Here is a 13,771-nt window from a genome sequence, read left to right on the forward strand (position 1 = left end):
GCAGACACCACTATGGGAGGCGGAGCTTAGCTCAGTGTTCTTTCTGCAGAACCCAGTTGCACAGGCACAAGTGCAAACACTTCTGCAGCCTCACTTATGAAATGGCACTGGCGCAAAGATTATTTGCTGTCCTTGGGAGTGGAAAGAGCGCTGGATGTGGAGGCACAGAAAGGTGGACAAAGCCTTTCTCAATGTAAAATTTTCAAAACCATGTTACCACTCTGAGTCATTCTGACTTCTGTGCTTAGCCATCCAGCTGGCAGCAGAGGTGAGCCCTATATTTGAATTTGATTTCTCTATTTATTGGTGTGTGTATGTGTGAGTGTATTCTGTTCTTGTTTGTAAATGAGTCCATACTGATACCTCTGATGAGTTCAGCACCACAGGGTTTATTCTATTTTCTATTTTCCCCTTTCCTTCCTTGGAACTTTCTCTGAGAGTGAGGAACCTGGCTCTTCCTGTCTAAAACACTTTAAACAAATGAAGCAGTTTCAGAATTCCTAATCCATATTCCTCTGAGAAAAAGAAATTTTCCAACTGAAGCACAGTATCTACACACAGTTCTCCTGTCTTTGTCTTATAGTATCTGTTGAAACAACATCTTCCAAAAATCACTAAGTCAGCCCCTTCCTCCTCCATCCCGTCAGAGTGGTTACAGGAAGCATCTGTAATCCCGTTAGATTCTTTGTCTTCCTTTGGCTCAGTCTGCACTCTATCTATCTATCTCCCCACAACTGAGTTGATTTTTTTTTTTTTAATTATATACAGCAAAATTCACTCTGCGAGTATAGCCAAATGGGTTTGGGGTTTTTTTGGTTTTCGGTTTTTTTGTCTTTTTAGGGCTACACCTGCGGCATGTGGAGGTTCCCAGCTAGGGGTCTAATCAGAGCTGTAGCTGCTGGCCTACACCACCGCCACAGCAATGCCAGATCCTTAGCCGACTGAGCGAGGCCAGGGATCGAACCTGCAACCTCATGGTTCCCAGTCAGATTCGTTTCCACTGCGCCACAACAGGAACTCCGCCATGTAGGTTTTGACCAGTGCCCAGACTCATGCATCCGTCACTACATGAAATCAGTTTTCCATACAAAACCATTTCCCAGTTCTTTTGCCTACTTTGAGAGTTTTTTAAAAATACTTCTTCGTACAAGTTCTTTGTCAGAAAGGTGACTGGGAAATATGACTTCTCCATGTCTGTGGTATGTCTTTTCATTCTCTTAAAACTGTCTTTAGCAGAGCAGAGCTACTGATTTTCATTGAGTCCATTTTGTCAATTTTTTTCCTCCTACGGGCTCTTCTTTTTTGGTGTCATATCTAAAAAGGCTTTGCCTGACACAAGGTTGCACAGATTTTCTTCTGTGTATTAGAAGTAGTGCAGTTTTATAATTTACTGTAGAAGTAGTGCAGTTTTATAATTTACTTTTAGGTCTATGTCCTATATTTTGAGGTAATTTTTATAGAAGGCGTGAGGTTAAGGTTGAAGTTCACTTGTGTTTGTGTGCGTGTCGCTGTCCAATTGCTCCAACACCATTTGTTGAGAGGACTATCCTTTCGTCATTGAATTATCACTGTGCTTTTGTCAACAGTCAGGTGAGTATGTTTGAGTGGGGTTTACTTTTGGACTCTCTGTTGCACTGATCTATGTGTCTATGCTTTCACTAATACCACACCATCTTCTCTATTGGAGAAGTTTTATAGTAAATTTTTTGGGTTTTGTTGTTTATTTTTTTGCTTTTTAGGGCCTCACCTGTGGCATATGGAGGTTCCCAGGCTAGGGGATGAATCCGAGCTACCGCTGCCAGTCTACACTACAGCCACAGCAACATGGGATCTGAGCTGCATCTGCAGCCTACGCCACGGTTCATGGCAACACCGGATCCTTAACTGGCTAAGCGAGGCCAGGGATTGAAACTGCATCCTCATGGATCCTAGTCGGGTTCATGACCACTGAGCCACAAAGGGAACTCCAATATAGTAAATCTTGAAATCAGGTGCTAAGTCCTCTAACAGTGCTCTTTCGTTTCAGAATTGTTTTAGCTCCTTTAGTTTCTTTGCTTTCCCGCTACAAAATGAACAATCATGTTGTAAATATCTACAAAAATTCCTGTGGGACTGGAATCGGGATTATGTTGGGTCTAGATCAAATTCGGGAAATTCGATGTCTTAATAAGATTGAGTTTTCTTATCCATGGACACAGTAGATATCTCTATTCGTTTAGGTCTTTTTTGGAGTTTGTAGCATACAAATACTGCACATATTTTGTTACTTATGGCTACACTAAACCGTATTGTTTTTATTAATGTTGAATTGCAGCTACGCATTGTTAGCATAGAGAAATGTATTGACTTTTGTATGCCGACTTTGTATCCCTCCACCTTGTGAAGCTTATTTATTAGTTCTAGGAGCTTTTTTGTAGATTCTTTGGAATATTCTTTGCAGATGATCAGTCTCTGTACATAGAGTTTTTATTTCTTCTTTTCAGATTTGTATGCCTTTTCTTTCTTTCTGTTGACTAATTGCACCAACTTCTAGTATAATACTGAATAGGAGTGGTGAAAAAGGCATTTCAGCCTTAATTCCAATCTTAGAGGAAACCATTTGGTTTTCACCGTTAAATATGTTATCTATAAGTTTGTGAAGATGCCCTTCATCAAGTTAAGGAATTTCCTTTTGATTACTATTTTGATTAAAGTTTTATCATAAATATATATTGATTTTGTTTGTTTGTTTTTTGCTTTTTAGGGCTGCACCCGTCGCATATGGAGGTTCCCAGGCTAGGGGTCCAATTGGAGCTACAGCTGCCGGCCCATGCCATAGCCACAGCAACACCAGATCCGAGCCGCATCTGCCGCCTACACCACAGCTCACAGCAACGCTAGATCCTTATCCCACTGAGCAAGGCCAGGGATCGAACCTGCAACCTCATGGTTCCTAGTTGGATTCGTTTCCACTGCGCCACAAGGGGAACTCTGTTAAATGCTTTTTTTTTGATCACGTGATTTTCCTCAGTAGCATTGCTTTTCAAATGTCAAACCAGCCTTGCATTCCTTGGATAAAACCCACTTGGTTGCAGTATACTATCCTTTTCATAGACTTGCTGGATTTGCTCTGCTAAAATTTTGTTGAGGATTTTCACATCTATGTTCATGAAGAATAGCGACCTATAGTTTTCTTTTCTTGAAATGTGTTTGTTTGCTCTTTGTACTTTATAATGCTGGTCTCATAAAATGAGTTAGAAAATAATCTCTCATCTTATTTCCAGGAAGAGATTATGTAATATTTCTTAACTATCTGGAAGAGTTCATTAGTGGAAGCATCTGGACAGTTTTTAACTAAAAATTCAATTTCTTTGACAACATATGTAGAACTTTCAGGTTATCTATTTTCTTTCTTGAGTGTTAATGGTTTGTGTCTTTCAAAAACTTGGTTTCTTCATCTAAGTTGTGGAATCTATAGGCAGGGAGTTGCATGTAACATGTCCTTATTATCTAAGTTTTTTCTTACTGTTAAGAATTATATAGGAGTTCCCATGGTGGCGCAGTGGTTAACAAATCCAACTAGGAACCATGAGGTTGCGGGTTCGGTCCCTGCCCTTGCTCAGTGGGTTAAAGATCTGGCGTTGCCGTGAGCTGTGGTGTAGGTCGCAGACGCGGCTCAGATCCCACGTTGCTGTGGCTCTGGCGTAGGCTGGTGGCTACAGCTCTGATTCGACCCCTAGCCTGGGAACCTCCATCTGCAGTGGGAGCAGCCCAAGAAATGGCAAAAAGACCAAAAAAAAAAAAAAAAGAATTATATAAATATAAATATATTTTTTCACCTTCATTAGGACTGCTGTAAAATCAACCATAATCACAGATAAAATATTTTTAAAGGCTCCTTACTAAATAATTATGTAGTAGCCACACCCTTTTCCCACCAAGAATACACAGACCGTGAGCCTTGGGGAATATGCCAGGCTTACTCTCTCCCAGCAGAACTATTTTGGGGATGCATGAAGACAGAATCAGCAGGAAAAGTTGAAGTGCTAGATGATGGAGGGGTTCTGTCTAGGGCTCCATGTGGGGAGTCCAGACACCTGGACCCACCTCTCTAAGATCCTCAGCCAGTCCTCCTACCTCTGGTCCTCAGTCTCCTCATGTGTAAACTAGGAGGGCTGGAGGCTGTGATCTGTGCTTATGGATGGTTTCCTGCCACCTACTCTCCATCAGGGAAGAGCTAAGGGTGGAACTCCATGTCCATGGGCGCCTTTGATGAGCAAACCTCAAAGCGGGCCATAACCACCACTCAGCTTCTTTAACACGAAAGCAGGCATCTCTAGGGGAAAGGGTCTGACTGATTGCTCGGTTCCATCCCAGGTAGGTGTAAAAACCACTAACCCTTAGCAGGATTCATTCCTTCAACAAAAAGGCCAGCTGTGCTGTGTTCAGGCCAGAATGCAAATGAAGCAGTGGTCAAGACTGGAGCTTTGGAGTCAAAAAGACCTGGCTTGGACCTGCCTTGGCCACAGCCACTCATTCCTTCATTCCAGGCACCTACTGTGTGCCAGGCAGCACTGTCTTGGGCTGGGAGATGCAGTCTGTAAAGAACACCCAGTCTCTGCCCCAAGCTGCAGGGATCTGGGAGAAGAGACAATTATTATTATTTTTTTTTTACATGTGCTATTTTATTCCCCCAAATCAACACTTTCTGATTTTCTTTATGGTCTCCCTTCTTTCTCCCACTCTCCCCTCCTCAGCACAATCAGTAAAACATATCTGCATTTGTGGCAACATTTTTTCACACTTAGGAGATTGCTTACACGTACATATTTGCAAAGCGCACGTGCACACGCACACACACACACACACACACACACACACACACAGAGGGTTTCTGTCATTGTTTGCTTTACAGAATGGGATATACTATGCAGTCCTCTGCATCTTGCTTTTCTCATTTAATTAGATGCCGTGGAAATGTCCTCCCATCACTGATTTTTTTTGAACCTTAATGCTGCAATAGTTTCATGTCCCAAAATGTATTTAATATCTCTCATTGATGGGTATCCAGGTGATTTTCTTCCTTTTTCTTTTTTCTTTTTTTTTTTCTTTAGAAGAGACAATTATTAACAAATAATCCCAAGTTACAGTAGGATGACAAGTTCCTCACGGAACTGCGGTGAGGGTCAGAGATGACACATGGGAATCCCACTGCTTGGCAGGAGCTCTGTGAAGGATGCTGTCCCAGGCTCAGTCAAGAGAGGACTGGTTGGGAGAACAGACCCTGGCAAAAGCCAATTCACAGAGGAGCAGCCCTGCCCAGCTGGTTTCTCCAATTTCGCTGACACACAGCATGGGCTCCGGACAGAGCCCAACTCACACGGCAGGTCTGCAAAGCAGCAGTTCCTCTCCATGCCACCGAGACACTGAACCTGCAGCAGACATTCCCTGGATGGCCCCAAGGCCACAAGCAGAGAGTGGTGACCCCAAGAGTGGAGCATTCAGGGAAACAGAGATCCTGCCCCCAGGGAACCCCAGCCAGGATGGCAACCTGGCTCCCATAAGTAGAAACAAAATGGGCCCCCACCCTGGAGGACCTCGATGGTGACGGCCGTGGTGCCAGGAGGGACCAGGTGCAACCACTCTGGCTTCGGGAGCTTGGTGATTTCTAAGAAGACTAAATGCCCTTTGTTTCCTCTCTCTGCATTCTTTTGCTCTTTGGCCAAGTTAGGGGACTAGGGAGGTTAGGGTTAACCTGGAGCAAAGCACGAGGCCTTCGGAGGGCCTGAAGGGCTAGGGCTGGAGCCCTGTGTGAGCCCGAGCAAGGTACTGTACATCTCTGAGCCTCAGTTGCTTATCTATTAAATGGCACTAGCAATGCCCACTGTAGGGCTATTGGGAGGATTAAATGAGTGTGTCCAAAGCATTTACCACAGCGCCTGATTCATAATAACTGGTTAATAAAGAGCAACTGCTACCATTATTATTATTTTTAAATGCCAGTCAATTCTGGCTGCCCTTAAAGGAACAAACAAGTTTTTATGGCCCATGCTTTGGTGGGGTTTTCTGGAGGCAGGTGCAGAGGAATAAATAAGAGAGGCCTAGAGATAAATGCCAAAGGGGGGAGTCAGCCCCTGCCAGGAGGGTGGGGCAGTTCCAAGTTCCACGCAGCTGCCCGCAGGGTAAATGCTGGGAAGCGCCTGACCTCCTCTGAGGAGCTTCTCCTCCCAGCAGTGTTGGCTGGACTCACAGGGACCCTCAGGATCTAAGGGGGCGGCTGGAAGCCAGGCACGAGGAGCACTGTGACCCCAGGGAAGCTCGGTGCAGTGCCAAGGAGCCCTATTTACAAACAAAGCCTGTTCTTGGCTCCACCACCCACACAACCAAGCCCCTTTATTCCATTTCAATATGCCTAATTCCACGGAAAGTGCACTGGCGATAAACAGAATTAATCAGTCCTGGACGCCTCAGTGAATGTAGGCAGGTGTTAGCCTATGCAAGGGACCTTGGAGGGGAAAGTAAAATAGTGCAGGGAATATAAAATGCTTTACTGCAGTGGGATCCGAAGATGCAAAGGACACTTCTGAAGGCAGGCATTTTACGAGCAAATAAAGCCTCTGATTGCCTGCCGCTGAGAAGCAGACTAAAGTAACAGAAAAATTTCTATGGAATATTCTCCCTCTGCCTTGTTTCAAAATGGAAATCGCTTTATTGCTGCTGTTTCCATGATTATAAAAGTAGGATTTGCTCCATTCAGACACCATGGAAGGATGTAAAGAATAAAACAAAAATCATCCATTGCTTTACCACCACGGGATAGCCACTGCTGACATTCCAGCAGGTGTCACGGTAGATGTTTCTCCGGGCATAGTTTTACATACATAAACAGTACGCATGCGATCCTGATAGATAGCCAGTTTGGCAGCCTGTTTCCCACCTAACAACACACCACAGACATCCTTCCGTATTCATAACTGAAGGTCTCAAGCATCATCTATTGGTGGCTGCATGGTCTTGGGTGCATCACATGCCCTGTATGATGCACCTGCCCAGCTGTTCGAGGGCTCACTGTCCAAGCTGGGAGAGCGAGGCCCAGGGATGGAGGGGACACACCCACCTTCACACGGCCGGTCAGGGCGGGTCCTAGGACTTCTGTTCCCCTCTACACGGGGCAACCCTTGGCTCTGTCAGCCCTGGGTTCAAAGCCCAGCTCTGACATTAGAAATAATTTGGCCTTTTTCTGCATAAGCCTCCATTTCTTCAAGTGTAAGCCGGAGACAGTACCATCTACATTATTACTGAGAAGCGGTGGAATAGAGTGGTTAAGAATATGGACTTGGAGGAGCTCCCATCGTGGCTCAGTGGTTAACGAGTCCAACTAGGAACCATGAGGTTGTGAGTTCAATCCCTGGCCTTGCGCAGTGGGTTAAGGATCCAGCATTGCCGTGAGCTGTGGTGTAGGTTGCAGACATGGCTCGGATCCTGAGTTGCTGTGGCTCTGGTGTTGGCTGGCGGCTACAGCTCCAATTCGACCCCTGGCCTGGGAACCTCCATATGCCGTGGGAGCAGCCCTAGAAAAGGCAAAAAGACACACACACACACACACACACACACACACACAAAAGAATATAGACTTGGAGCACACAGGTGTGAGTTCAAGTCTAGCACTTCCTAACTTGGGCCAGCTGCTTACCATTGCTCCTGAATCTGCCACCTGTCAAAGGAGGATAAAGACTTCCCTTTTTCACACACTCTTGCAAAAATTAGTAAGATAGTGTGAAACACTTAGCACAGTACCTGACATAGTAACTACTCAATAAATGGATAACATGAGAACAAAGCTACCACCTGTCAGGAATCAGAGGGGATAAAGAGAGAGACAAAGAGAGAGAGATGCTCAATCCTCTCTGGCCAGAACGCAGCATGTCATCTCTCTCACATGCTCCCTCTCTCTTTCTCTTATCATGGATTCAATAAGAATGTGTTCAAAACCAATAAAGTATAGAACCTGTTCATACATTTCCAGTCACTGAAGACGTGTCACACAACATCCTCTCTAAGAGGGGCCAGAGGAAAACTGCTCTCAGGTCTCAGAAAGAGGAATAACAAGGCTTCTCCAGCACAGCTGGTCTGTTTTTATCTTATAAATGTCACTGACCCACTTCCCTCTTTGTGTTGGCTGCCAGGAAGCTCAGAGCCAAATCTGTGTGCTGCCTGTAGCTGTGTTTGCAGACCCCACACAATGACTACCCTGGGACAAACTCTCACTTTGGCTTTGGCTTTTTCCTCTGCCTCCAGTTTTCTTCCTCCCTGGCTCCTTACTTATTCGTTTTTTTTTTTTTAAATCTTACTCTGTGTTCAGAAAATGACTTCAGTCTTTTCTTAAATTTGGGGGAAAATAAATGGGATTAAAACTGCATACAAGTTTAACACAATGTGCTAGGCTGAACTGGACTGTATCCTAGAACAGAAAAGGAGCATGAGGGGGAAAACTGATGAACTCTGAACAAAGTCTGTAGTTTGTTTAAAACAGTATCCTACCAATGTTACTTTCTTAGTCTTGACAAATGCACTACATTATATAAAATGTTAACATTAAAGGAAGCTGAGTGAAAGATAAATGGGTAATCTCTTTGCAACTTTTCAGTAAATCTAAAATACAAAACATGGAGTTCCCGTCGTGGCGCAGTGGTTAACGAATCCGACTAGGAACCATGAGGTTGCAGGTTCGGTCCCTGCCCTTGCTCAGCGGGTTAACGATCCGGCGTTGCCGTGAGCTGTGGTGTAGGTTACAGACATGGCTCGGATCCCACGTTGCTGTGGCTCTGGCGTAGGCCAGTGGCTACAGCTCCGATTTGACCCCTAGCCTGGGAACCTCCATGTGCCGCGGGAGTGGCCCAAGAAATGGCAAAAAGACAAAAAAAAAAAAAAATGCTGTGGTTTAGTGGATTATGAACCCAACTCATATCCATGAGGATGCGACTTCAATTCCTGGCCACGCTCAGTGGGTTAAGAATCCAGCACTGCCATGAGCTGCAGTGTAGGTCATAGACGTGGCTCAGATTCTGCATTGCTGTGGCTGTGGCTGGTAGCTGTAGCTCTAATTTGACCCCTAGCCTGGAAACTTCCATATGCCATAGGTGTGGCCCTAAAAAACAAAATAAATAAAATAAAATACAAAACAACAAATTTATCTGCATATAGAATTCCATGAGACTGTTTGCTTTAGGAGTCCCGGTGAGGTATCATTTTCACCTGCTGAGAGCAGAGCAAGCTGGAGACCCAGGGCATCTCAGAATCACCTAGACCCAATCCACACTTGTGGAGCATCTACCTGCCCGGCTGGCCTGGTTATAAGCATAGGTCTAAAGCCAGAATCCCGATTCCTGGATGGGAATCCTGGCTTTGCCTCTAACTAGCCATGCATCTCTCTGAGCCTCAGATACTGTGCCTGTAAAACTGGTGACAGAAGAACAGCTTTCCCAAGAGTGTTGTGGGGTTTAGGTCATTTTTATGCCATAAAGTGCTTGGGAAAGGAGCAGATTGCTTCCGTCAGTCTGGGCTGTATAACGAAGCACCACAGACCGGGAGCTCATAAACAGCAGACGTTTATACCTTGTAGTTCTGGAGGCTGGGGGTCTCAGGTAGGGGTACTAGTGTGGCAGGGTTCTGGTGAGCACCCTCTTCTGGGGTGCAGACTGCCAGCTTCTCATTGCATCCTCCCAAAGGGGAAAGAGAACTAGGGAGCTCTCCGGGGTCCTTTTTCTCTTCTTTTTTTTTTTTTTTTTTTTTAACCATTTTATTTTACCCATATCTTTGTGTCTTTTAAATACATGTTTGGTAGGCAACAAATTTCAACCAATTTTATTATTAATATTATTATTTATTTATTTATTTTGTCTTTTTGCCTTTTCGAGGGCTGCACCTGTGGTACATGGAGGTTCCCAGGCCAGGGGTCTAATCGGAGCTGTAGCTGCTGGCCTACACCAGAGCCATAACAACACAGGATCCGAGCCGCGTCTGCAACCTACACCACAGCTCACAGCAACACCAGATCCTTTAACCCACAACCTCACGGTTCCTAGTCGGATCGTTAACCACTGCGCCACGACAGGAACTCCCTGGGGTCCTTTTTCTAAGAACATGAATCCTATTCATGAGACTCAACCTTCGTGACCTATTCATCCCCCAAGGCTCCACGTCCTTAAACCATCAGGTTGGGGGTTAGGGTTTCAACGGGTGAATTTGGAAGGAACACATTCAGTCCATAACATAGACACTCAATCCATTTACCCTTTATTGTTAATGTCACTGTCAGCTTGTCCCTCATTTTATCTTTTTAGTCTTCCTGAGAAAGAGATGCCATATATTACTACGATCTGGGAAAAGGCAGGGAAGCTCGAGAGGCAGAGGAACTCTCCAAGGTCACACAGCCACTAAAGCTAAAGCAGCAAAGCTGGGATCTGGATCCAATCATTCGCCCCCCCCCCCACCGCCCCGCCCTCGCCACCAGCCGCATCCCAGGTTCTCTGCCATTCCAGCTTTACCCTCGTGAAGTGGCTGGGACGGGGGGGTTACCTTCATGATGTGGCTAGAGGTGGAGGGGGGGCAGGCGCGGCGGAGCATGGAATCTCCTGACTGCCACTCTGATCTGCTGTGACCCTCCTTGTCCGCATGGAGAATAGCTCCCTCTCGGTCAGTGAGGCACTCAAGGCACTTTGTTAGGAGGACAATCTCATCTCACACCTTCTTCCCCCAGCCTCACGTGTGGCTTGCTGCCCACCTAGTCACACACAGTCAAGCCACATGGCTCCTTCAGCCAGACAGCCCTGCAGCCCAGCCCTTTACCCATCAACCTCTCTTATCCCCCAGGACCTGGCTCAAATGCCACCTATACCCAGGGTCACCGCTGCCGTGGCATCTCTGCCATCGGGTTTTTAATCCAAAACACCGTTTATCTAGGTGGTTTGTGTCCTTGTGGGCAGTCTGCTTCACTCACTGTCACCTCCCTCAAAGCTGAGAGCCAGTTCCTGGCCCTCCCCAGCAGAGGACACAGTGTAGCTAGCAGTTAAGACCATGGGCTGGGCAATTAAGACTGTTGGGCTCAAATCTTGCTCTGCAATCCAAGCTGCATGACCTTGGGCAAGTGTGTTTAACCTCTCCATGCTTCAGTTTCCCCAACTGGAAAATGCGAGGCATAACAACAGCCTACTGGACAGAGTAGCAATGAGGTTCAACGAGATGGTGTGTGTGAAGTCAATCACCAATGCCAGGCACACGGTTAGCCCTCTTTAAAATGAGAGCTAACTGCCAGTTGCCCTGGATGAAACGTCAGCCCTGAGGCTGTCCAATGCAACCCCACCCCAGCCCACAGCTTTCTCTCCTCTTCCCTCTCCAGGGACCACTATAAACCCTGAAGTCAGGGCGGTGGCCGGCCATCAGCAGTGTCTGCAAAACAGCAGCCATGAAGGGCTCAGGCTGGCCTGCTGCCCAGCAGCACGTGGGAGGCTGGCCTGCCCTCCTGCTAGGAGGACTTGGGGCGCAGGAGTTGGGGAGGACGGCTCCTGCTGCTCGCTCGGAGCTCTGAAGCAGAATCTGGGGCCGGTCCTGAGGGTGGGTGCCCACTGCTCTGCTGGACGTCCTGTTGAAATCAGCTGCCCGGAGCTCCACACTCAGGTCTCTCCCTCCCTCCCCCGCAGGATGCAGCCCGGCGCCCCATCCCCGCCTCCCAGAGCCAGGGGCCCCTCACCTTGAGCCCGCTGCTTTCTGCTTCCGAGCCCGGGTCCACGCCAGTGACATAAATGCCCAGGCCATACTCAGCTCCCCCTCGGATGGTGAGGCCCAGGGACCGGCCGTCCCCCAGCAACAGGTTCACCTGCGGGAGGGAGAGGAGACAGCGCTCGAGGGCCTGGGGGACACCATGAACTCCACGGGGCAGCAGGCTGCAGGGCCCCCTCCCGCACCCTGCAGGGCACACCAATTCGGGCTTGCAAGATCCCCTAGAACATTCCTGTTTTGGTCCCAGCTCTGCCTCTGACTAGCTGACCGACCTGGGCAAGGCCTCCCTCCCTGGGTCACAGGGACAAGGGCAGTAAAAGGAATGCGCTGAGGAGATGGCCTCTAGGGACCTCTTGATGCTAACACCCTAGACACTCCAGGTTTTCACGTGTTCTTCACACCACAGGGACCATGGGCTTTCTCGGCCTCCACCAGCCACCCTTGACTTTCCGTGCTTCAATCAGGGGGCCTGTCAGGCCGCGTGGTCTCCCCCCAGCTCCCTCGTCTTCCATCCTCCCTCCTGAGGGTCCACGCTGAGTCCAGTCTCAGGGCCCCACCACCTGCCACCCCAGGGGTCTCCTGTCTTCCCTGGGGGTCTCCTGCCCTGCCATCCATCCTGAGGGGCCACAGCAGTGTCGCTTCAGCAGCCCTTCATTCCGCAAACATAGGGTGCACCCACTAGGTGCACACCCAGTGCCAGGTCAGGACCCGAGAAAGGCCCACCCCCGGGGGCCTCAGGGTCCTGAGGGGCAGAGAGGCCAGCAAACCAGGCACTATTCTCTGTGCACATGATTTACTGATTCTTGAAATGGCCCCATGTGGCTGCCGCGACCATGCCCAGGTCATGGCTGGGGAAGCTGAAGTGACTCACGTAAGGTCACAAGTCATGGAGTTCTGACTCCAGATCTGAGACTGTGATTTATACTAAGAAACATACATTTTTGGAGTTCCCATTGTGGCGCAGTGGTTAACAAATCCAACTAGGAACTATGAGGTTGTGGGTTCGATCCCTGGCCTTGCTCAGTGGTTTAAGGATCCGGCGTTGCCCTGAGCTGTGGAGTAGATCACAGACGCGGCTCAGATCCTGTGTTACTGTGGCTCTGGTGCAGGCCGGCGGCTACAGCTCCGATATTCAACCCCCAGCCTGGGAACCTCCATATGCCGCGAGAGCGGCCCAAGAAAATGGCAAAAAGACAAGAAAAAAAAAAAAAAAAGAAACATATATTTTGTCTTTGCCCCCATTTCCAGCACCGAACTCCAGAAACCTCTGTAAATCCCTCGGTGATAAGTCCATTAGGAGCATCTTTTGCTCTAATGGGGTGGCTTTGAGTGGCCTCCTGGAAAGTGGCTGGTCAGCAGAAAGATCAAGCCATAATGAAATGCTTGGAATTTTCAGCCCCACCCCCAGTCTCCAGAGCAGCAAGAGGGGCTGGAAACCAATCATGCCTACGTGAGGAAGCATGGGGTTCTGAGAGCTGCGGGGTGGGTGAACAGGTGGAAACATGGGGAGGGGGCAGACAAGCTCCGCGCCCCCTCCCACACGCCCCGCCCTATGCATCTCTTCCATCTGGATGTTCACCTGTATCCTTCATCATATCCATATAATAAACTGGTAAACAGTAAGTAAACTGTTTTCCTGAGTTCTGGGAGTGGCTTCAGCAAATGAATTGAAGCTGAGATGGGCTCATGGGAACCTCTGAGTTGGAGCTGACTGGTCGCAAGCACAGGTGACAACCTGGACTTACAAGGGGCATCTGAAGTAGAGGCAGCATGGAGGCTGTTCTTTGATCTGTGGGATTGGACACTATCTCTAGGTATGTCCGAATTGAGTTAAATCGTAGGACACCTAGCTGGTGTCACAGAGAACTGCTTAGTAGGAAAAATCTCCACATGTCTGGTGTCAGAAGCATTGTGAGTGTGGCTATAAAGCAGAAACACAGGAGGAGAATGGTCAGTTTTTCTTATGCACCAGACTTCAGATCCAGTCCCAAATCCTCCTCACCTTTCATACCAA

At 47.7% G+C, this 13,771-nt stretch overlaps 1 protein-coding gene across 6 annotated transcripts in view; it reads right to left on the reverse strand.

The window, feature by feature from the left end:
* The window catches only part of WHRN (whirlin), an 85,517-nt gene that overhangs the window by 43,067 nt on the left and 28,679 nt on the right, over positions 1 to 13,771 (reverse strand). For 5 of the 6 annotated variants that reach the window (XM_021068023.1, XM_021068007.1, XM_021067997.1 and 2 more), the window contains one exon: positions 11,729 to 11,854. The exons of the other annotated variant lie outside the window; for it this stretch is intronic. In XM_021068023.1, coding sequence (XP_020923682.1) covers positions 11,729 to 11,854 — 126 coding nt within the window. The remainder of the gene's footprint in view (positions 1 to 11,728; positions 11,855 to 13,771) is intronic. 6 annotated transcript variants of the gene reach the window in all.

The sequence above is a fragment of the Sus scrofa genome, chromosome 1 (genome assembly GCF_000003025.6).
Source record: "Sus scrofa isolate TJ Tabasco breed Duroc chromosome 1, Sscrofa11.1, whole genome shotgun sequence".
Lineage (NCBI taxonomy): Eukaryota > Metazoa > Chordata > Mammalia > Artiodactyla > Suidae > Sus > Sus scrofa.